The 25,117-nt window shown below is 38.1% G+C and overlaps 1 protein-coding gene across 3 annotated transcripts in view; it reads left to right on the top strand.

The window, feature by feature from the left end:
* The window catches only part of tmem132e (transmembrane protein 132E), a 509,296-nt gene that overhangs the window by 413,677 nt on the left and 70,502 nt on the right, over positions 1-25,117 (top strand). For all 3 annotated transcript variants that reach the window (XM_024263983.2, XM_024263988.2, XM_024263973.2), the window contains exons 3-4: positions 7,037-7,177; positions 19,179-19,371. In XM_024263983.2, the coding sequence (XP_024119751.1) occupies positions 7,037-7,177; positions 19,179-19,371 (334 nt within the window). The remainder of the gene's footprint in view (positions 1-7,036; positions 7,178-19,178; positions 19,372-25,117) is intronic.

The raw sequence follows: 25,117 nt of genomic DNA, 5'->3' as shown, positions 1-25,117 counted from the left end.
GTTTTTATTTTTTTCTTCCAAGGTTTCGAGTTTAAACTTGATATGTAACTTTTTTTGTTTACATTTTGTTGTCAGGGAAATCAGGAATTCAGGCTTTTCAGGTCGGCATGACGACGGGGGGTTAGGTGTCTGTCAGGATCCGCTCTTCATCTCCTTCCAGAGGTGCTGCTGTTTGTGAGACATGGAGGATGAGCTGAGGAGCATGTTTGATCCTGCAGACACTGCAGAGGGAAAATGTATTTAGGGATTTTTCTGTAATTTAGTTTTGTGCGTGTGAGCTGCTCGGGCTGGGATGACCCGTGGGTCACTTCCTGACGTTTGCTGTAGATCAGGGGTGTCACTCAATCACACAGGGGGTCAAAATCCAAAACACACCTTAGGTCACGGGTCGAACAGGATAAACATTTATTGAACGCTCTAAAACTACATTTTTAAAGCGTAGGAAAATGACTTTCAAATGTAAGTATGAACTTAAACTTGGGTTAGCCAAAACATCTAGCACGTAGCTGAAAAAAAAATAGTAAAACTTCAAAACGGCCTGGAAAACCGAAAAAAGTCTAAATTAGCCAAAACAGCTGGCATGTAGCTGAGTTGTTAACTAAACACTAAAACAGCCTAAAAAACTTTTTTTTAAAAGGCTTAGGTTTAACTAAACAGCTAGCATGTCGCAGAAATATTAACTGCACTCCAAAATATACTAAAAAACAGAAAATAGCCCAAATTAGCCAAAACAGCTAGCATAGGGCTAAATAATAGCTTAACTCCAAAACAGCCTAAAAATAAAAAAAACAGCCTGAATTTGCCAAAACAGCTAGCATTTAGCGGAAATATTAGAAAAATTCGAAAAGAACCTAAAAAAAACAATAAAAAAAAACTTTAAAACTGCAATTTTTTAACCTAATTGTTAATATTAAAAAGGCAGGAATATTATTCCACAATCAGTCAACTTAAAGCTTAAATAACTTAATATTTTACTCTCTAATAAAAATATATTTTTTCAAAATTATGCAAGTTAGAATTGAGCGCAAGATAAAGTCATTAATAACAATAAAATAAACTGATCTGGAGAGCCAGATAGAATTACCCGGAGGGCCGAATTCGGCCCCCGGGCCGTGACTTTGACACGTGCTGTAGATGAACTTCAGCACAAAAGAACCACCTCGCTGTTGGTGTGACGTTTTCAGGCTTCATTTTGAGTAGGAAATATGTCAATCTGAGGACAAAAATAACAATTTTGCTCCCGTGTTTGGGTTGAGGCCGCTTCACCTGAACGTTTCCTCACATGTGGATGAACAGGACGAGCGGTGAACGCAGGTGAGCGTGGCAAATGGAAAAGCCTCAGCGGGACATCGCTTCACTTTTCCTTTTTTCATCTGTCTGGAAAAGAAATATAAAAAGTGAAAGAGTTGGCAGAGGCCTTCAAGTTCCAGCTGGATGAGAAAAAGGAGTGGGATAATTGTCCGTCCACAAAGGCGCTCGTGTTCCCTGAGTGGAAATGCATCGATCTGAAGAGAAAAACAAATGTTTTCCTGCAAACTAAACCGAATGATTAGCTCTCATCCAACCTGTAAAGATCTCCTTCAGGTTCAGCTGTCGGCTGCTGGCTCCACCTGACCGTTTAGCATCTGAGGGCCACAGACTGAAGGAGGGAAGCTGGCAAACAAAACACAAATACTTTAATAATTCATCTCTGTCTTGTATTTCAAGAAAATGAAACCATCAGATCAATAATATCCACTATCTCTTGGTGGCTAAGAGGCTTTTTTCCTCAGTGGAAGCATTCAGGCGCGGCTCTGCGGTCAAATAACCCAAATCACAATAACTGGGAAGACGGTGTTCCTATTTAGCCTGTGAAGATTCCGTGTCGTCAGCGGATGACTTCATATCTCGTCCCGATAAAGTCAGAGAGGACGTCTGGAAATGTTTGGGAGATTTTTATGCTCTCTAAAAGCACTTCTAATAAGCCTTTCATCAAGGTAAAACATAACAATTAAAAAAATAAATACCATTTATTTACACACACATTAAAAACTGTAATTAAATTTTGCCACTAATATTTGACGTTCGTTCAACTTTTTCCTTTTAAGATCCTAATGATCATTTATTTTTACATCCAAATATGTTGAAGCTTTTATCAGGAAATTAAATGTTGAGATAAATGAATACTTTGAGTATGAGTATTACGAACAGCATCGTAATGATTATTAAACAATGTTTATTGTACAGATTAAAAAGTATGGGGTTCCATTTGTGCCAAGATTACAAGAAATGCTTTTTTTATGGATGAACTTATTGGATAAATCAGAAAGCTGCTTTTATATAGGATTTACATACAGAACCTTTCATTTTCAGGTGAAACCATTAAGTATAGAATCAATTAATCAACCAACCAATCAACTTTGTGTTATGTTTAGATCATCACAAAAATGACAACTGATGCATTTTTTTCTTCTTTGCAAGAGTGAAGAAGAGTGCAACAGTTAACATTATATGGATGGATGGATGTTGGGAATGATGGATGGATGTTTACGGATGGATGATGGATAGTATGTATGTTATGTATTTTCTTTCTCTTCTTTAAATCCATAACAAAAAATCTTTGATATAGAAGCAAATATAAATATATGTGTATATATATATTTTATTTATTTATTTATTTTTTGATTGACATAAACACATTTGTTTCTGTGTCTGCAGCCATTGTGGCTGAGGGGTTCATGACCTTCACCTTTGGCTTTGTGGTTGTTGGTTCAGAACCCGAGGTTGTTTATTCACCCTGGGGGAGTGTCTGCCCCCCCCTCATCACCCTCACATCGGTGATGGAGGCGGGGCCTCAGCGGAGCTGCTGACTGCAGCTCTGCAGGTGGTTCTGCAGCTGCAGGAGCTCCAAAATATGAAGGTTTGTGTAGTTGGATAAAGAATAAAAGACGTTTTCCTCCCAACAGACTTTCTGAGTATAAAACGAAGACTCTGCTGGATCCTGGATTAAGAATGTGTGAGTTATTTGTAAAGGCATTACATGTGAGCTCTTTAAACATCACTTCAGTGTTCTGGCGGTCTGTCTTTAGCTTTATTAAAAACTCCACATCATAAAACGTTTCCCTGATTTCACGTTTTGACTCCAGACGGCTCTTTTTCTGGTTTGTTTGACGTTTTTTAGAAATGTGTGTCTAATTGTCCCGACTTTGGTCTGCATCATTTTAGGTCTGATAATTCCACGCTGGCTTGGTTGTCATGGCAACGTCATACAAGTGATGGAGAAAAACTCTTTTCCAGTCATGTAGCAAAAGTTTGCAGCTTTTTGGGGAGCAAATATTGTGTCAAAAAATTGTCGGGACTCCAAGATGTTTTTTTCGGTTAATTTTGAAAAAGAGAACGTTTACGTGAAGCGGGAAGTCTGCTATCGAGTTTGACTGTTTCTAATGTCATTTCCTTCCTCCCTGAATTGTGAGTTCCTCCTGCTGTGACTGATGGAGTTGTAATGCGGGCCGTCTTGATGTTTCATATCACAGTCGAGTAATGAACTCCATACGTTTGTATTTTTCGTTATTTTCAGGTTCTATAATGATCTTTTGTTCACGTTGAACGTCATGAATAACTAAAGCAAACGAGTGATCCAAATGTCTTCTAGACCTTTTTCTCTTCACACAAAAATCCATTTTTAGGTCAAAAATGTTGTGATTTCTTTAGTGTGGGTTCAAAAATGTGCTGCAGGTGGAAGTTGTGTGTCTGCGTTTGACCTCTGAGGGTTCACGCTGTGGTTTTGCGTGTGAAACCATCTCTCCAGACACCACACACTAATGAACACGTCTGTGCACGCTCAAATTGCCGCGTGCATCCATGCATGCATCCCAGTTTATGTATTGAAATTTGTAAGCACAATTACAGTGAAGTTACAAGCGTTCGTATCGACTGTACTTTATGTTCAGGGCTGATGATGTTTTTTCTTCCTGTTGTGGTTTGTGGTTAATGCAGCACGGCACTGTTTTAATGAATAATGCAGCTAAAGTGTTTGATCAACACAAAGAGGCCTTTTGGGGTCATTAAGACTTCAGAAAGAAAATCAAACTAAAACCTGAAAATGTAAAAACCAGAAAAGATTTTAACCAATGTTTTTCACGCTCACCTACTTTGTTCTGCAAATATCTCATCAGATAATCATGCTTTTGAAATATTAATCATTGGAAAGGAAGAAACAACCAAAAAAAAAATCAACATTTTAATGTGAATTGTGTAAAAACAGTTGAATAGCAGAGCTATTAATCTAATCTGTTGTATTAAACGTGTACATGTAGAGATTGTGTAGTTTTATTCAAAATCCAAACTAATTAAAACCCTAAAAACTTGTGTCTTTCATGGCTGATGAAGACCTTGAACAGACTTTCAGAGGCAGCAGCACGACTACAATCACAGCCTAAAATATTCCAGTCACAACAGCTTCGCTGGATGTGTATTTTTCTCTCTTCAAAGGCAAAAGACCTTCAGCCACAACAGAGATGAACAAGGAATACTTTCATACCCAGCTTCCGATGTCATCATACTTCCATGAAAACCACAAAAACAAACCGTTTCTATACGTTTGTTTTTCTTTTCCTCTCTACATTGTGGTTCATCTTTAAGTCAAAGCAGGAAGTGACGGTGGGGAGGACTGACTCCCCTTTAACCACCTCAAACACACTCATAAAGGTGATATTTCCATCAAGTGGAAGCTGCCAGCAACCATTGACAGTATATACGATCTGGACTGAGTAAGTAGCTGCTGGCTCCAAGAACCCACAACCCCATAGACTTCAATAGAGATCATGAACAGCTCTTCTATCTTGCTCCTTTAACATCTTCTCGATAATCATCTTTTATTTCATTATATTTTTCTCTGTAGTTGAAGTTAAACAAGGTATAAACTGACCAATCGGATGCCCAGTTTAAAGTAGGCGGAGCCTGCCAGTCCCCTCATCCAATGTTTGAGAGATTTGATTTGGCGTTGCCCACTTATCAAGTGATAGAGGTGTGGACTTCCAACGAGCTCACTCCTGATTGGCTATATTGGTTGCCATAGAAACGTTGACTCGGATCAATCACTGCTTACTGACGATATTTAATTCCACATGACCATATAGGAAAAAAAAAAAAAAAAAGTGGCGCCTGAATTGACTTCATTTGAGTTGGAGCTGAAAGGAAGTCATTCTCTATGGATGACATCACACTCCTTCAGTCCAGTTCTCTAGTACAGTCAATGACACCAACAGAAAATTCTATTAAAAAATTGTTAAAATTCGACATATATTTTAAATGTACAAATAAAATAAATACATCCATGAATGAAGCTCCAGGAGTCAAAGGCTCAGGGTCACATGACACAGGTCACCTTCATCTGCTCCACTAGTGGATCTGTTCCTATCGAGCTTCTCTTAAAATCAAAAATATAAACTTTTGGAAATTGTAAGTATAAGAACTGAGAACTCAGTGCTCTGTTGGGAAATATTTGAACTAGGAAGGATTTAAGATATGAAGGAGCATGCTTATTTTTAACTTTATGTATGAAAAATATATTTACGTTTAGTTTTTGCAGTTGACTAATAAAGAGAACTTTAAAGCTTCTGTTGGGGTCCGGATGACCTCCCCTTATATTGACATGTTATCCTCCCCAGCATGACACAGGTGGACAGGACTTCATGTTTGTCATTGGAGACCAGAGAAGATTGAAAATCATTGTAAAGAAAAGTTCACTTTTGTATATAGAACATATAGAAGGAGGTCTTCCTTCCTTTAGTGTTGTTGCATGGGTAACCTTAAGATAAAAAAAATATGTGTAAAAATGGACGCCAGTTTTCCTATAGAAGTTTAGCACACTAAAAGACTTCCAATTATTATTAATTAATTACTTGTAACTATTTATATTAGTACATTTCATAGATACTTTTCTTTATGCAACTTTTTTTTGCCTTCTGTGGTATCATAACAAATGAATTTCTCCTTGTGATATGAATAAAGTTCAATTTAATGTCATGTTTTGTTCCATTTTAAATGACTCCAGTGACTCAGTCTGATATGAATGTGGGAGACAAAAGTTGTGGGTCAGGTCAAGCTTATGGACTATAAGTAGCTTATTAAGTCACCCGGTTTAGTATTTGTTGCTCAAAATAATAAGAATAGAATTTTTCACATATATTTTTATATCCTTTTATTGTGCTCTGTTTTTATGTCCATTTATTCTGTTTTATTGTGTACAGTGTCCTTGAGTGTCATAAAAGGCGCTTCAAATAAAATGTATTATTATTATTTTAAAGTCATCCCCTAATAATGTAATATGTGAGTAAAAGTATGGGGCCTTGTACAGAACCCTGTGGAACTCCGTTTCTGATTATGGAAGCATGATTTAATGAGGTTAAATTACACTGGCCTATTGGGGGCAATAATTGATTTTAAAGGGTAGTTGTTAAATATTTTTCACAGTTCCAAACATACATGGTGATGAAGCTATTATTGGATTATTGATTCATTTTTTTACTGCACTAGTTCCCTGACTGGACATCACTTGTTCTGCTGTGAATCTGAAGTCATGAAAACATGAACTTAGATGGTTTCTATGTCAACCTTGACCTGCCTGTGCAGAATTTTCCCCCCGAAGAAGAAAGATTTCTGCTCCGAATCTGAGCTTGTAAACTAAGTTAAGGAATTTAGAAAGAATGCAATTTGTTATGGATATGAAATGTAGCGCAGCTTCAAGAACAAAGCCTCCAGAGAAGTTGATGATAGTGTGTAAATGCCTGGTGGGGGGAGTACACAGCTCTGCAGATGTGATTCTGCCGGTGAGCGCCGTGACCCGCAGCAGGCCCCGCCCGCCGCTCTCATGTATCATTGTGTCGTCGTCTTCATTCATCTCTGTTATTGATTCATCCGTGGAATTGCTTTTGCCATGACGCAATGCGAGGAGGAGGTCTGCTGCACACCGAGGGCGTTCACCTCTGACCCCCGTCATAAATCACCCCCTCCAATAAAACTGACTTGTTTTTATTTTTTTATTTTTTTCCTGCAGGGTCAAAGCAAAAAAGGGAGTGAACCTGATGCAGACCAAGTCCAAGAACGCCCAGTGGAAGGTGGACTGGGAGGTGCAGTCTGGCGCCAAGCACTCCATCACCACCATCGATGTGAACAAGAACAAAGCAGTCAACCAGGGGTGAGTCAACATGCCGGGGGGGTGTCGGAGCAAACGGTCTGTGAGATCAAATGCTGCTGCAGAGACATCAGATTTATCAAGCCTAACTACAGGTGGAGGATTTAGTCTGCAGAGAGGCTTGCACTGGAGCTGCCACGATTAGTCGACTAATCGGCTGTTAAAATAACGACTAATTTGATTGTATATTAGTCGACTACTAAAAAAATCGTTTGTGGCAGCACTAGTTTGCACTGACTTATCACTAAATAAATGCAGATTTTTACAAATGTTAGGTTTATATCACACACCTTTTGCCAGGCTTTATCCACCGAGTCTCTTTGCATCTGAGGTTCATTCAAATCACGAGGAAGAATTTCTTACTGCTGGCAAAAATGCTTTGGAGATGAGATCCTGTCTGAACGCAGCAATTATTCCACAGAGTAAACACACAAGAGTAAACAATCACAGTTCTGCATCGGCACAGACTCGTGTCGCCGCGCTGCCTAATAAACGCATTTACAAGGGAGCTCTTTAACATGTTTTCCATTGTGCTGTTAGACTGGATTGGTGTCTGTAGCTATTTGTGTGGGAGAGGTGTGAACATGTTGGTGGATGGATCTCCCAAAACACAGAGTTTGAGACTTTTCTTATAACAAACGTGTCAAAGTCGAGGCCCGGGGGCCTTACTGAAAGTTATTTAAGTTATCTAAGTTGATTTATTCTGGAATAATATTCCTGTCTTTTTATTATTCATAATTATGTTAAAGAGTTAGTTTAAAGTTTTAAAAATTAGCATTCTGTTAGCCTTTTGGACTATTCTGGCATTTACCAAGATTGTTTAGGCAAGAGTTTAGCTAATATTTCAGCTGCATGCTAGCTGTTTTGGCTAATTAAGACCTTTCTTTTTAAGGTTTTTAGGCTGTTTTGGATTTTAGCTAATATTTCAGCAGCATGCTAGCAGTTTTGGCTAACTTAGGTTTTTTCAGATTTTTTTTAAGATAATTTGGAGCTTAGCTAAAATTCCAAGTGCATGCTAGCTATTTAGCTAATTTAGGATTTTTTCCGTTTTTGAAGACTATTTTGGAGTTTAGCTAATATTTCAGCTGCATGCTAGCTGTTTTGGCTAATTAAGACTTTTCTTTTTAAGGTTTTTAGGCTGTTTTGGATTTTAGCTAATATGCTAACTAGCTGTTTTGGCAAATGTAGGCTTTTTTCAGTTTTTTGTAGGATACTTTGAAGTTTAGCGATTTTTTAGCCACATGCTAGCTGTTTTGCCTAAACTAAGTTTTTTTGTTTGTTTTTTAGGCTAAATTGTCATGTAGCTAATATGTTAGCTGGCTAGCAGCGTCAGCGTTTTCAGCTATCAGCACCAGCATCTTCAGTGGCTAAATTAATCTTACAGCATTCAAACAAGCATTATTGCAGATAATGCTATATAATAATGATGTTAAAACATGATAGTTTTAAAATGTAGTTTTAGAGGGTTCAGTAAATGTTTAGCGTGTTTTTGATTTTGGCCCTTGTGTGATTGAGCTTGTCACCCCAGGTTTAGAGTGTTCAGTTCCTTTCTGTCTAAATAAATGAATTCATCAATATCCCTGTGTCCATGCAGAACAGGAGCAGACAAAAAAAGTCCTTTAAAAAATGCTTTTGGAAAAGCTTGTATTTTGACTCTGAATATTTTCTGGGCGGGGCTACAAGCTCCCTCTCTGGCCCATTCCAATGCATTCATTTGTAGACAAATAGATCCATGAATGTCTTGTTTTCCTCGTCTGAGCTGGAATCAGAAATGAGTCAATCAGAGTGTAGTTTTTGTGGACAGTTCACAGGCGTCCTACAGTCACTCGCATATCACAGTGTGGCGTAAGGGCGCCATACATCACCAGTGTGTTAGAAGTCTGTGAGACGTACTTACCAAACTCACAATGCTACGTTCCCTTTTTCTGACGTCCCTTGAGGTGCCCGTATGAGCCTGAAGGAAACCCACTCCAATAAAAATGGTCTTTTGTGTTTTTAACATGTATTTGTTGGATTTGTCTCCTCGTAGAAGACCAACATAAAAGATTAAAACTGTGTTTTAAAATTGTCCTCTTTTATTAACAGTCATCCTTCAGTTCTGAAGTGAACTGGAGTCAAACTGATTCTGGTTCTGATTGTGATCACATACACAACACTATTGTAGTTCCAAAGATTAAAGTAAAAAGAAGACCAGCATGATCATATCAGTCAGAGGACATAAAACCAGCCAGAACAGACGAGTTGTTATGGGAACAGCCTCCAACATGCCCCTGTAATGTCATTTAAGCCGGTTTTAGGTTTTTACAAAGACAAGAACTCTTGTTATCTGTTTTCTCTGCACATTTTAGGAAAACAAAGTTCCTCCTCAAACATCTTTGCTTTGATGCTTTGTTGTTCTGGTGTGCATACTTCTTTCATGTCGCTTTCTGCCTTATTTTTACAAGTTGCATTCTTCCACTCACGCTATGGTTTGTTAGAAGGATATTTATTGAGAGTCTGAGGCGGCTGTCAGCGCGTCTGCGCCGGTTAATCTGCAGGATGACGGTGTGAAATGTTGAGTGGCAGCCGGTAAAAGGAGAGAGGCAGGAGGCCGGCCGCAGACTGATTAGTTAGGATAATGCAGTCATGTGTCGTGATAGGCAGTGACCCTTTGACCAGCCGTCACTCAGATGATTGTTGGGCTTCCAACAGAACAAGTCTTAGTTTGGGATGAGGAGGGAAGTAACCCTTTAGATCAGGGGGTCAAACTCAATCAAACAGGAGCCAAAATCCAAAACAGTCCTTAGGTCACAGGATGAACAGGATAAACGTTTATTGAACACTAAAACTACATTTTTAAAACCGTAACTTTTTAACATTATTATTAACTTGATATATAGCATTAATGCTAGTGTGAATGGTGTGAGCTGAATTTGGCCACTGAAGATGCTAGTGCTAATAGCTGAAAACGCTGAAATTGATAGCTAAAAATGCTAAAGTTAATAGCTGAAAACGCTGAAGCCGATAGCCAACTAAAATATTAGCTAAATGCCAAATTTGCCTAAATAACAAAAAAAAGAAAGAAAAAAGAAATAATAATAATTTAGGAAAAACAGCTAGTATGTAGCTGAAATATTAGCTAAATAGTCCAAAAAATCAACAAAAAAAACTAAATTAGCCAAAATAGCTATCGTGCAAATATTAGCCCAACTCCAAAACGGCCTAAAAAACTTAGAGGAAAAAAAGCCTAAATTTGTCAAAACAGCTAGCATGTTACTAAAATAATAGCGTAAATCAAAAACAGCCTAGAAAACAAAAAAAGACAATATTAGCTAAACTCCAAAATGAACAAAAAAACGGAAAAAAGTCTAAATTAGTCAAAACAGCTAGCTGAATGCTATTTTTTTAACTTAAAAAACGTAACTTTTTAACAAAAATATGAATAATACAAAGCCAGGAATATTATTCCAGAATAAATCAACTTGAACCTTAAATAACTTTCAATATTTTACTCTCCATAAATGAGCCTAAGGTAACATTGAGCCATTAATAACAATAAAATAAAATGATCTGGAGGGCCGGATCCGGCCCCTGGGCCGTGACTTTGACACATGTGGTTTATAATAACCCCTGTAATAGCTGGAGCATCCATCAGGAGTGTTCAGGATAACAGGTGTCCAGTCCTGAGATCACTGCAAAGACGAGAAGAAACTCTGTATTTAAAGTGCAATGTGATGAATTGAGTTCATTAAAACTGAAGCTCTGCGACTGACGGTCTTCGTAGAGACTTCTCCTTAAAGGCGAATGTGGAGGAGCATGAGGACAGAAAAGACAATTCCTTCCTATATTTACTCCTCACTGCAGCTTCTCCTGCTGGATCTGGAGAGCCATGTTGTGTAGCCTTTGCCCCCCCTGTCAACATGTGAGGAAAAGTCCTGCAGAGGTCAAGCATGCGTGGAGAAAGAGTGTGTCAGGCTTCATTTAGCACAGAACCAAGTGAGTTCTGTGACCACCCTTACAGATACAAGGATTCCTCTGAAGCTGCTGAAGATTTCATGTTTGGATGCTTCATTCCTGCCGACATGGTTGCACATGAACATGTTTTTGCTTATGCAGTTAAATATTAAAGATATTGTTGGAGAATTAGGTCACAGTGGTGTCAGAAAGTCTGAGAATCACATCGTTTAAAAATCAGAGGCAAAACTGACTGAATTTCCAGGCTTAAAACTGTGAATTATTGACATTTTAGCTAATATATTTACAATATGTTACAGGCTGCAGTTATACATGGATGTCTACATTTCATGTTACTATAATAAATCTAAAATTAGGAGTTTCTTTTGCACAAAAACAGTCACTAAGACGTGGAAACAACATAAACTTTCACGGTTTTGAGGCTAAAACAATTGTAGGGTTTCTTCCCACATAATGTAGGTGAAGGTTCTCACGTCCACGATGACCTGCATGGATCTCCTCGTCCATCTTCCTTCAGAAATCCTCCTCTAGCCCCCCTGAGGGGCATGACCGCTGACGACATTACACTCTGAACTTCCAGCTGCAGATTTATCACCTCGTCTAACAATTTTCTACCCAACCAGCTGTCACACACCTGGCTGCAGACAAGATGGCGCCTGACGTCATCAGCTGAAAGTGGAAATTCTACAATTCACCCAAACGTAAAAGCATTCAGGATTGTAAATAGAAGCGTAATTGTTGGGGTCACCAGATAAAATAACATTTTTTTAGCAATATGGGGGAATATAGGACTTTCGCTTTTGGATGTTGATGTTTGCAGCCGACTCCAAATGACCAGTGTGAATGCTGGAAGCTAAATTTGGCCACTGAAGATGCTAGTGCTAATATCTAAAGATGCTGAAATTGATAGCTAAAACCACTGAAGCTGATAGCTGAAATCACTGAAGTTAATACCTAAAAATGCTGAAGCTGAAAGCCAAAATGTTAGCTAAATGCCAAATTAGCCTAAATAACTAAAAAAGAAAAAAAGAAAAAATTGTTTAACTCCAAAACAGCATAATTTTTTTTTAAGCCAAAATTAGCCAAAACAGTTAGTATGTAGCTAAAATAATAGCTTACCTCCAAAATAGCCTAAAAAAATGTTCAGATCAAATACTCCCCACATTTTAAACTTCTTTATGTTTAATCGACATAATGGGATTAGTTTTTTGCAAACACAGAGAGAATATTTATCCTCTCACATTTCAGACAAACTTTCAGGAGTTTAATGAACAAGAGTTCACTGTAATGAGCCAAGAAGAAAACCTGATTCTCCTGACAATTCTCTCTCTAATCATCCAATTAAAACAAGTGATGGAGGCTATTTTAATATGTTTTCCAAGTCCAATAATTATCCTCATATGTCTTTTTGTGTTAAATTAAAGCAACAAACAAAGAAATGCCAGCTGCTTAAACCCATTCTACACACCAGCTGTGTCGCAGCATCTGCTTTTGTTTACTCAGATTCACCTGAAAGTGAGGAAGTGAGGTGCGGTTTTCCCGTCTGGATGTGTTGTTGATTTCTTCATCAGCTGTCATTATTCCCCGGATAGATCCGATTTCATCCTCGTCGGAGCAAACTTCAGAAGATATTCCGCATATTTGTTTTTCCGCGGCGGTCCTGGTGGAACGGGCCGGCGCTAACGGCTGCTGCATGAACCAGTGCATTATTGATCACGGTCAGTGAGCGCAGAATGAAAAATGCTCCTGAACCGCCGTGGAGCTGCTGCTGTTGCAGGAGGAGGAAACGCCTTTAAAACGCTTCTTTGAGTCAAAAATAAAGCAGCACCATGAAATATATTTTCTTTTTTAAAAAATATGTTTTTATCATGACTAGGAGAATATAATTGTTTCCCTCTTTTGTCTTTTTTTTTGTTTAGGTAAAAATCTGAAGCCAATTTAAAGCATTAACTGCTGCTTCCTTACAAATTATAGATTGAAACAAATAGATTCTATGCATAACAATTCAAAGGATTTATGATGTCAGACCAGTGGACAAATTAATGTCACTGGCAGAGATTGGAAACAATCTGGAATGTAACAATGTGGAATCAGCTGAGTGACAATGCCAAAAGCTCCCTGTGTTTTACACGTTTGTTATCTGTCGAATAGCTAAGCTGTAAAATAATTTTTTTTCAGCTTTGGGGTAATCAAATTTAAAACAAAATGATAAAACATGCCTGAGATGAATAAACAACCCTATTTTTCTACCATTATGGCTCATGCACTGAATGTTTTAAAAGAGTTCTTCCAGATGTTTCCTCTTGTAAGGAACTAGTAGAATTCTTCTCGTTAAAATTTTTTAAAAACCAGCTGTGATTTGTTTCACTGTAAACTATTTGACCCTTGCAGAGATTTCAAACCTTGTTTTTAGACATTAAAATATTCTATCAGGTTTGAAGTTTTTACGCTACATTATTAGAGCCACAAAAAAAGGTGCTATTACGAGTTTTTTTCCCCCTAAATTTACGGCTTTTAATCTTGTAACTCTAAAACATTTAATCTCTAAAATGTACAAGTTATTTTCTCGAGAAAAAAAGTCTTGTTGATTTAAGAGATTAAAAGCTGTAAATTTAAGATACAAAAACTCGTAAATTTACGAGGAAAAAATCTTGTAAATTTACAAGAGTAAAATTCGTAAATTTATAAGATTAAAAGACATGAATTTATGAGACTGAGAGTCGTAAATTTACTAGCAAAAGTTTGTACATTTCTGAAAAAAAATCTTGTAAATAAATTTACTCATAAATTTACAAATATTTAATCTCATAAATGTACGAGATTAAAAGTTGTAAATTTATGAGATTCAAAGTCGTAAATGTACTTGAAAAAAATTTGTAAATTTCAGAGAAAAATGTTTTTACTCTGAAGGCTAGCTTTGTGGCTTTTCTAAATTTTACCATAGGTCTGTAGTTGTTTGGTGGCATAATATAGAGTGGTGGATCATCTGCATACATGAGTTGAGCTTTCATTTTCTAGAATCTGTGCTATGTTAGAACTTAAACAGTAGAAGATCCAGTACAGAGCCCTAGGAAACTCCACTTTTGCCTGATATGACATAAACTTACAACATTTTGATTGAAACTATATTCTACCCATACTCTGCATTTTAATGGGAGTCAAAACATTTATTGTAGCACAAAATCTCCTCATTTGGAACCTCAAAAGTTCTAGATGTGACGCAGAAAGAAAGATGTCCAGCCTTTGCTCCCTATTTTCTTGTTTCTGCCTCACTGATCCATTGAACTCTTCCAGTTAATCAGTTCAAACAAACCTCAGATCCCAGAATAAAATCCCTCACAGCTTTAAAATGATACTTTGTCCCAAACACACAGCAGATCCTTATCCTAATGGAAACAAGGCCGGCTTTCTTCAGCCATGTTTACTTCTTCCTTTCCATATTTTGCTTGGAAATTAATTTTTTTTCCCCGCCTACATGATTTCAGATTAATGGCTTCTTTATGGAGCTGTTATCAAAGCCAGCATGTGACTTTACAAGTAATTACAGGGAGGATTTATTTTAATAAAGGCAAGAAAATTGTGATAAATGCATGGATCTTTTTATCCGCACATTCCTCATGGTTTTGTCTCCCTAAATGGGGATTTGTAAAAGAGGTTTTTTTTTTACTCTTTATGTCTGAAATCTGGGGATCTCGACTCTGGAGACAATAATTAGCAAAACAAAAAAGATACTTAGCATTTGGAAGAAAAGGTCAACCTTAATTCCTCTGATACTGGTTGTTCCAATACAAGCAGAGCTGTGTTTACCAATTAAAATGAAATTGTCATTAGCAGAAGGGTCTTATTATAGGATCCAGCAGATATCTCGATTAAAAAGGGAATGAAAACCCTGAAGCCGAAACTCTGCAAAGATTTAGATTTTCTTTGATCCCAAACGTGGAACTGAAATGTCAAGTCTTGCTTGTTCTGAGAATTTCCCAGTTGCTTAATTTTACAATGCGCTCATCCCTGCGCTTAAAATAACATTCCCACGGAGAGGAGGGCTTCCACGATTAGTCGACTAATCAAATATTACAATAGTCGACGACTAATTTAATAGTCGATTAGTCGTTACTTCATATTATATGGAGTCAGAGTGTCGTAAAGTTGAACAAAGTTGTGAACGTTCATCACCAAAAAAAAAAGACTTTTTTAGATTTGACTGAGTGAGACCAAAACTTTATCTTTAGTGAAAAATTGTTTCAGATGCCGACCTCCTTAGAGAGATCAGGAATATACTTTCCATCAAACTCGTTTTGACAGGTGACCTTTGACCCCATATACCAGAAGTGTCAAACTCAATCGCACAAGGAGCCAAAATCCAAAACAGGAATAAACATTTATTGAACACTCTAAAACTACAAATTTTAAACCTTTAAAAGTGTAACTTTTTAACATAATTATGGACTTAAACTTAGGTTAGCCAAATACGCTAGCATGTAGCTGAAAAAATGGCTAAACATCAAAATACTCTAAAAAACTTTAAAAAAGAACCTTGAATGAGCCAAAACAGCTAGCGTGTAGCTGACATATTTGCTAATCTCCAATGCAGCCTAAAAAACAAAAAAGCCTAAATTAGCTGAAATATTAGCTAAACTCCAAAATACCCTAAAAAATCGTAGTAAATGCCAAAATAGTAAAAAAGGCTGGTAGAATGACAATTTTTAAAACTTTAAAACCGTAACTTTTTAACACAAATATGAATAATAAAAATGCAGGAATATTATTTCACAATAAATCAACGTAAACCTTAAATAACTTTCAATATTTTACTAGTTTACTTTCCATAAACATATGATTTGCCAAAATTACACAAGTTAGAAATAAGTTCAAGATAATATCGGGCCATTATTAACAATAAAATAAAATGATCTGGAGGGCCGGATAGAATCACCCAGAGGGCCGGATTCGGCCCCCGGGCCTAGACTTTAACACATGTACTATATACCCTTTATATCTAAACTTAATATTAAATTGTTACGTCATCTTGAGGGGCCGGGCATCTGTCAAAATGAGTTTGATGGAAAGTATATTCCTGATCTCTCTCATTTGATTTAATCTTGTTTTAATCCCAGAAACTAATGAAGGATATAGGCTGGAGGATTTATTCAAAGATACATAAACTATCATCTTAATTGTCTTTATTTGTAGTTTACAGCTAATGATAGTTAAGATGTGTGTTTTACATCCACTTTGCACACGATTAGTCGACTCATCAGTAAAAATAATCGGTGATGAGTCGATTAATAAATAATCGTTTGTAGCAGCCCCCACGGAGAGCAGCTTTTTCCGTCTTATCTAGCAGCTGTACCTGAGCGCGCTCGCTGCATCCGTCCACGCCGCTGACAGCTTCACCGCGTCAGATGGGGGTGTTTGTTTTCACTGAGTGATGTCGAGACAAACCGGCTGAGATCTCATCCCGCGTTCCTGGGGGGGACCTGTGGTGGGCGGAGAATCACACAGACTGTGATCTCATTACTGAACGCCGGGGCGGGTTTCACTGTCAGCTAAAGGTGAGATCTGGGTGGGGTGACTCCAGAACTAATTGCCCCTTTGCCACCGGTGAGACAGTTTAATGTCAGGCTTGTTGTGCCTCTGGATCATGGGACCACCGTGTGGGATTTTTAGAGCTGCATCCCTGGCAGCTTTGTGATCATAAAACTCTGATGCAGATATTTTTATTCTTCACGGAGCAGCAAAACAAACTGATATTGTTTGCGCAGCTCCAAGAGTTATTAACTCTCCGGGCAAAAGTTAAACAAAAGTTCTGCAGCTTCTGTCACTGCAGAGAGGTGGAACAGAATCTGCAATCTGCTGGCAGAAGCTCTTAAAATCGAAGCAGAAAGCTTTGCCTGTGAGATTAAGGATCGGTGATTGTTTATTGACAAGAAGGTCTTTTCATTTATAGACAGTGGGTGATTTATTCATGATATATGACAACTTCATCAGAATGAGCAGGGAAGCCATTAGAGGGCTGTCACCTCTGCACAGCCTCATGCATAAGTGGAAACATAAAGGAAAAGAAAAGGATGGAGGTTGATTTTTTTTCTGGACTAATGAAACCTCTTGGCTCAGAAGAAGATTTATCTGTGGGATCAACAGAAACAGAGACGCTCTGACAGAAGGTGAAGCCCGAGTCCCAACTGCCCTCTCGGTTAGATAATGGGGGTGAAAAGTGGTCAAACCTGGACAGGGCACGCAGGTAATGTCAACGTGGTAGACCGCTCCCTGAACCCTCAAGCACGTTTTTTCTATGGGTACGCTGCGGGCATCAGGTCACAGCGAACACTTATGTAACCTTTAAGAGTGAAGTAGGTGAGATGCAGGTGTGTCACTCATTTTGTGTTTATTTTCAACCCCTACAAACCCAGCAGACGGCACAAGGAGTCCGTTACTGCTGTTCACGTGCAGCTTAACTGAGTGTAGTTTGTGTGGACGCCCTGGGGGCATTTATGGATCACGTCCACACAAAGTCCATGCAGCAATAATCACACAGTCTGTTAGGAGTCAGAATGTGCACCTTTATTATAACTAGAACAGGAGTCTGCAACCTTAAACTCTGAAAGGGCCGTTTGGGTTGATTTCTCACCGACTACAACCCAGTAGGAGCCACAAAGTCTTCATTCACCCTTTAGAAAAACAAGACGTTGATTTGTATTTATGCTTTTGTCACTACTACGATAAACATACATGAACGGTTGTTCATTTTGCATGAATAAAACACAGAAGTTCCTTTCAAAATAAAAGACACCCTGTCACATATGATCATCTCGATGCAGCAAAAGTATTAGTAACAAATGTAAAAATAGTTCATTTCACTTTTGTTTGTGCATCTCTACCAAAAATGTAAATCTAACTAACCAAAGTGAAATGTGAGCTAGATAAGTGATATTTCTGTCATATTTTCAGTTATTTTTTTTTTAAATAGAAAATTTGCTTAGTAAACCGGTCCGCCTTAATACTGGTTGTTCTCATTAATGTCCATTAATGTCTTAGTCGTACAGGATGCACAAAAATGTGTCAAAATCTTGTAGTTCGCACTGTCCTTCAACAGTTTGTTAATGAATTAAAGTTTGAGCTTTCAGTCAAAATCTCAGAACCTGTCAATTTTCAGGACATATTTTCTGCAGAGCGGCAGGGGTTCATTGGGAGTTGTGGACGGGACTGTTGGTGTGGAGCAAATCTGCCCTCCTTCCCTCCCCATTGCCTAGAGGTGTCTGTTTACACGCTCTGCTGCTAGCTTACAGCCCCTCAAGCTAACATTAGCGGTGGAACAAAAATAGTGAACAATATCAGAGCTGTCCGGTTTTGATCCAGACGAGGACAACGAAGACCTTCATGGATCTACTCGTCCACATACACAATTTTTTCAAACCTCTCAACAATTTGATTAAAAAAACACTCAGAAATGCAGCTTTAAGCTGAATATTCTTAATAAATGTCCTCTATCATCAGAAGAATGCCATAAAAACACATTTTTCATTAGAATGTAAGTCCTTTTCTCAGAAATGGGTTTCAACAATTTTTACGTTTTTCCTAATGAACTCACAGGTTAGCAAAAACATTTAAATATTTAGTAGAAAATCTAAAATAAAAATATTCCTTTACAAAACCATTCTACTGCTATTATGAAGAAACATTTCAAAATTGACTGAAACGACTGAGTGGAAATAAAAAGACAAAGAGACTAAAAGATGAAGTTAATGTGCTGATTCATTATGCACACACTGCTTTTTATGAGGAGCAACATTCTAGAAGTAAGATAAGCTCCCACCCTCACTTTCTGCATTAACACTCCCACTCAACAAATATCACTGATGAAATTATGAAAATCTTTCCTGGAGGTGAACAAGAAAAAAAAATAACTTTTTAAAAAAGAGCATCAGAGGATTCACCAGCTGACACGAGTCCAATCAGCTTCACAAGAATGAGGAAATCAACTATTTATTTAAAAAAATGTCCTTTTTAGGAGACACTTGTTTGTGCTCATCTGTGTGTTTCGGTCTTGCAGGGATGCGCTGGGAAATGTGGAGGTGATGCAGCTGGACTTTGAAATGGAGAACTTCACCAGCCTGTCCGTGACCCGACGGATCAACTGGAACATCGACTACAAGGGTCAGAGCCCGCAGTCCGACTCAGAGAAGGTGGTGACGGAGCTGACCGTGGTGCAGCGGGACATTCAGGCCGTCATCCCTCTGGCCATGGTGAGTGGAAAACAACAGTCCAGTCCATCCCAAGACCAAAATAAAACTGTCACCCCTAAAAGAACACCTGAACACAGGCGGGGTTCTTTGAATATCCCAGTTGCAGTCAGGAGAGATGGTAGAACACATGCAGAAACCAGGAGACTGAAAGCTTAGATGATTTTCGGTCATGGTTCTGGTGTCCTCCAGGCTGTGGTGCAGTGGCCGCCTCATTGAACTACAAAGTTTCAGATTTGGATATTATTACAGTCACAGCTCACTGTCATTAGCTAACAGCTAAACAGATGGATATTCTAATGAAATAGTCTTATCGTAATTGTTACTGAAACGTGATTTAAACTCATTTTGATTGTGGATAACAACAAATCGGGTCATGCTCAAACTGGATGTAAAGCACACATCTTAACCATTATTAGCTTTAAACTAACTGAAAATTATATCTATATAGCTTTACCTGTGATAATGCTGGTGTGAATGCTGTTAGATGAATTTGCCCCTAAAGATGCTGATACTGATAGCTAAAAACACTGAAGCTGATAGCTGAAATTGCTAAAGCTAATAGCCAGCTAAAATATAAGCTAAATGCAAAATTAGTCTAAAAAACTGAAAAAACTAAGTTAGCAAAAACAGCAAGCATGTAGATGAAATATTAGCTAAACTCTAAAATAGGCTAGAAAACAATAAAAAAGCCTAAATTAGCCAAAATAGTTAGCATGCAGCTGAAATATTAGCTAAATAGATGAATAAATGTCAAAATAGTCCAAAAAGCTGACAAATGACATTATAACTTTCAACTTTACTAAACTCTGACTCCATACAATATGAAGTAACGAATAATCAACTATTAAATTAATCGTCAACTATTTTAAGAGTCGATTAGTCGTTGATTAGTCGACTAATCGTGGCAGCACTAATACTGAACGAACAGTTGTTCTGATGCTGACACTCAGCTTTGTTAGAGAAGAGGCTGATCAGGTAAATTCTGATACCTGACCTGCAGACCTCTGTTGGTTCTGTTTGGACCTTTTCTCTGTTTTGCTTGTTTTTCCATAATCTTCCCAATAGAAATAAGAGGATGGTTGGCTTTAGCAGAACAGATGGCAGATGGAGTTTCAGGCCTCGTGAGCTTTCATCTGATTATATTGTAGCTACCAGCTACAATAAACACATGTGCTAATCACCAGTAAAACATCTGGTTAGAAGGCTCACCGCTGCTCCATGAGAAAATTCACTTCAAATCTGTCCTCGTCTGTGTGATAGACATCACAAAACAGTAAAAAGTTTTAAAAGATCACCTTCTTCAGACCTGTTTTCTACTCAGTCAGATCCAAACAGAGGCTGTGGGACAGGTGTCATACAGGTAATCCCAACAACAGTCAAATGACAGGCTGTGGTCTATACTTCTTCATGCTGGATCAGACAATTATATGACACTGTGTGTTTACACTACAATTTGTTGAGTTGTATTTTTAGTTTGTCTAACATCATCATTTGCCGTTTTCTTTTAAAACTCCTCCCCCAAAGTGATCTGTAGCTGTTTGAACAGCCAAAACATGTCACTGCAGGACCTTTCAAAGTAAAACCTGAATTTTTTATAGCACACAGTTGAACCTCTAATAATGTGAGTGTCAGCAGGCTAGAGCCCCTATCCTGATCGAAGCTGTTTTTTTTTTTTTTATGGAGCTGTTTTAAGAGAAACAAAAACTCTGAAAAACATTTTTGCTGTTGTAGAGTTCAGTGGATTTAGTGCAGCAGAACAAATCCACTGCTGGTGCATCTCTCTGCTTAACAACAGCAAACTGAATGTACTGGACCAGTTTCAGTGGTTTTATCTAAAGCCGGAGGAGAGGTCAGAAACCCAAAGATACATGGAGTTCGTATGTTTGGAAACATGTTTATGGTCCGCCTCAAAAACTCTGAATGTCCACATTTTAGCTGGAAAAGGGCATTTCTTTACAGAAATGTATAGTTTCTATATCTAATTTCATGACAAATTGACCTAAAATTGTGTAACTGTAGTCTTAATTTTAGTTTATTATGTCTAAAAAGGAGGATAGTTGGACTGACAGGGGCTCGAGCAGCGGGCAGGTAGGGGCGATTCCAGGGCAGATCAGGGTCAAGGTGGCATCAGGGAGCAGAACAGGATCAGCAGAGAAACAAGAACTTTCTGGCAGGGAAGCGGTGTAAAACAGGCAGGTCCCGACAGAGAAGGTGTTGATGGATGTGAAAGTGATCACAGCTTTTGTTTCTGTTGATAATTGTATAAACTAATGCTTGTGTGTGTAAATGAAAAGTAAAATTATCCCATTTTCTCAGCAAACATTGTTTTCATTTGCACCTTTTACTACACTATAAAGACCATAATAAGTGATATATTGTTGTGTTTGTTTTGGGAATTCACTCATCACATCTCTGATTTCTCTAAATCAGATAAACAATATAAATGTCTTTTTTTAACCATAAGGGACAAATATTAGATAATTTAATGAAAGCAAAACTGTTAGAAAACTTTAAACTACCCGATATCCCAACAATAAAGTGATGAACCCGTGAGTCCAACTCTCCCCAAATAAGTACGTCAAAAAAGGAGGGAAAACAATAAATCTTCACTGTGATTTCACAGAAAATAAGTATTTTTTAGATTTCTTTATGGTTCAAAATGTGGTTATTTTGTTTTACATCTCTTAAGTGAAAACAAGGCTAACGTACAAAGATTTTTTTGTAATTTGAAACCAAATAAATTCATCTATTTGTCATCTTAACTCAGTTAATCTCAAAGGGAGGTGCTGGAGCCTATCCTGGTTGCTGTACACACTGGATGGGTGGGGTCCATCACGTGACTCCTCTGGTAGTTTTTGGACCATAAGGTGCAGCAGATTTTAAGACACATTAGACAAAACAAATAATGTATTACGACTACACTACCCAGAATGCCTAGAGGGGCTAAGAGGCAGGTGATTGGTCAGAGGAGCAGATGGGAAGTTTTCCACTGAACTGTTTTGTTGTTCACGCCTTTTTATCAGCAATGATCAGCCTTTGCAGGGAGACCAACATGACAGATAAACTTGATTGGCAGTAGGGCGGGGCAATAAAATGATAACGATATTTATCGCGATATAACTTTTTGTCTATAGAAGAATGAGCCTATCGCGATAGACTTTTATTTTGAAGGGACAATTTCTTTTTTTTTTTTTCTTCTTTTTTCTTCCTGCTGGACTAACAGCAGCAGCAGAAAATTTGATACAAAGACTCAATGTGATGACAGCATAGCATGATGCTAATGCTAACAAGTTGTTCCATATTTTGCTTAATATTTCAAAAACTATAAATTTTATGAATAACAAAAATACTAGCAGTAATGTCCTGAACAAGATGAACATTTTGATACAGAGATTGATGAAATTCCTGAAAGTGTGATTGAAAAATGTATGGAAAGGAGCAGGAGAAGCACTATAGTGATTATTATTCTATTTTTTATTTTCTGCCTAACTGAACCAAACTTGTGCTATAAAGTTTTTCATTCGCTGTACTCTTACATTTCTGGTGTTCTGTATCATCTATAGGGCTGCAGACAGACGTACAGTAATCAACACCTACACTGTCTGCAGCAGCTTTGTTAGGAGCAAACAAGTCCAAGTGTCTCTCCTCTTTTCCTCGTGAAAGGTGGCAATTAGTGAGGGCTGTAAACAGATTACAGAAACAAAGGGACATTAATCATACCAGAGGTGCATCTGAGCTGCCATCGTTCTTCATGCTTTGCTGTGATAGAGTGAAATGACTGTATTTTGACAGGCGTGTCATTGTGACTGTGCATGATAAATGATTCAGATGACTGGATATGTGTGATGAGTGGAGACGTCTGCAAATGTTTTTTTTTTTAATTCACAGGAAAGCTTCGCTGTGTTTATGTGGTCAAAGATCGCCGTCACGATGGCGGTTCACGAGCTCCGCCGTTTTTGGCTGGTTGCACACATTCACTGAGGTGTGCTGCAGGTCAAGCAGCTCATGAATTCTGCAAAGCTGTCGCAGACCGGCGCTTGTGTTGAAGCCTGAAAATGCCACAGCTAAAACAAAAAACAAAGCACATGTGAAATACTAGTTACATAAATCTGACAGGAAGGTGTTGGCTTTGATCATAACATTTATTTTAATGTTGCTGCGTCTCTACATCACACAGACTGTGTGTACACCAACAGGTTATAAAGTCTGCTGTTACGTTTGAATAATAAATCTTGGGTTTCTGTCATGTATTTGCATAATTATTGCTCCTCTGCATCTAGAGTTTCATTAAGCATGCTCGAGCTACAGTTATGACTTTGTGCTTGGCACATCTGTTGTACCATAAGGTTCACTTAATATCTCTTGTCCCCTTGACAGTCGGGATTTGCATGCGTCCCACACCCAGTCGTGTTTAGTTGAGCTGCATGATGTTTTCTTGTAAAATGGCTGCAAGTTTCTGCTCTGTGTCTGTTGTTGGAGCTAAATTTAATCTTCGATCCACTCAACCATCCTCACTATTAAATGGAGAGATCTCTGAAAGGAGCAAAAAACCTTCAGAGTTTGGAGGGTCTGGAATTGAACTTTATTTATCACAGAGGAGACATTCATCTGTCACGGCAGCTCAAGAGAAAAACAAGAAAATCAGCAACCAAACAAATAAGTGAATAAATAAATAGATAAAAATGTTGATGACTTCATTACACAGAAGAGTTGTTTACTTTATTTATGGGACTTGTGGTATCGCTGGTTCCTGAGTTTGTCCGTCGTTCATGATGGATCTGAGCAGAAGATGGAGGCGACTTCTCTTCTGTTGAGACCAGTCCAGTGTGAGGTGATACTGTCAACAAACGATTATTTTAATGGTCAATTACCTGTGACATGCGGTGAGGTTCACGGCAGGTGAGGCACTGACGTCATCAGTCAGATTTACAAACATCTGAACCCCACAAAGCAGCTTATTCACCATTTGATTAACAAGTTGTTTACATTTCATTTCAATCTTTTTTTCCATCTATAAAGAGTAGCAAAGGAAAAAAATAATAGTTATTATTGACTTACTTTTACTTCCAAAGGGAGTCAGTGTGCTGCTCCTTCTACAGAAACCATGAATATCCTGTTCGTTGAAGTCTTCCTTTTTCTTTCTTCAGTTTTAAAAGTCTCTCTGACCCAATCCGAATTCTTACATTCTCCCTATCCCTCCATTTAAAGGGACATTTTTAGTGTCTGGAATATTTTTATTTTAATCCGACCCTCCAAGCGGAGGGATACAAAGACCTCCTTTACGAGGCTAAACCGCGACTATACATAAACGTGGCTGCCCTCTGAACCACAGAAGTTTATATTTAAATGTAAGTCATGACATTTTGTTGTGATATGTTCTTTTTAAAGATATAAAACCAGTATATTCGAGCGCTGGAAGCTCCACGCTAACGCTAGCGGACTTGCGATTATTGATGTCATCGAACGAAAGTGACGTTCGAATTCTGAGACGCTATTTTTCCATTCGGAGGACTAAATGAAGGGGAAGGGAGAAGGGATTCGGATTGGGCCTCTGTCTCAATGAAGATCACTTTGGGTGACGATTCTCCACCAATTCCTGAGTTTAGACTCCTCCCTTTAGAAAATGATGCTAAGAAATATTAACGAATATCTGGACTTGTTACCACTAATTCTATTATTATTTAGCCGCGGTGTCACTTTCTCTGGGCTCACCAGCGCCCTCTGCCTTGAGGCAGGCGTACTATCT

Source organism: Oryzias melastigma, linkage group LG14, assembly GCF_002922805.2.
Source record: "Oryzias melastigma strain HK-1 linkage group LG14, ASM292280v2, whole genome shotgun sequence".
NCBI lineage: Eukaryota > Metazoa > Chordata > Actinopteri > Beloniformes > Adrianichthyidae > Oryzias > Oryzias melastigma.
Note: the sequence above shows the minus strand (reverse complement) of the source record. Positions and strands in the feature narration are given on the sequence as shown.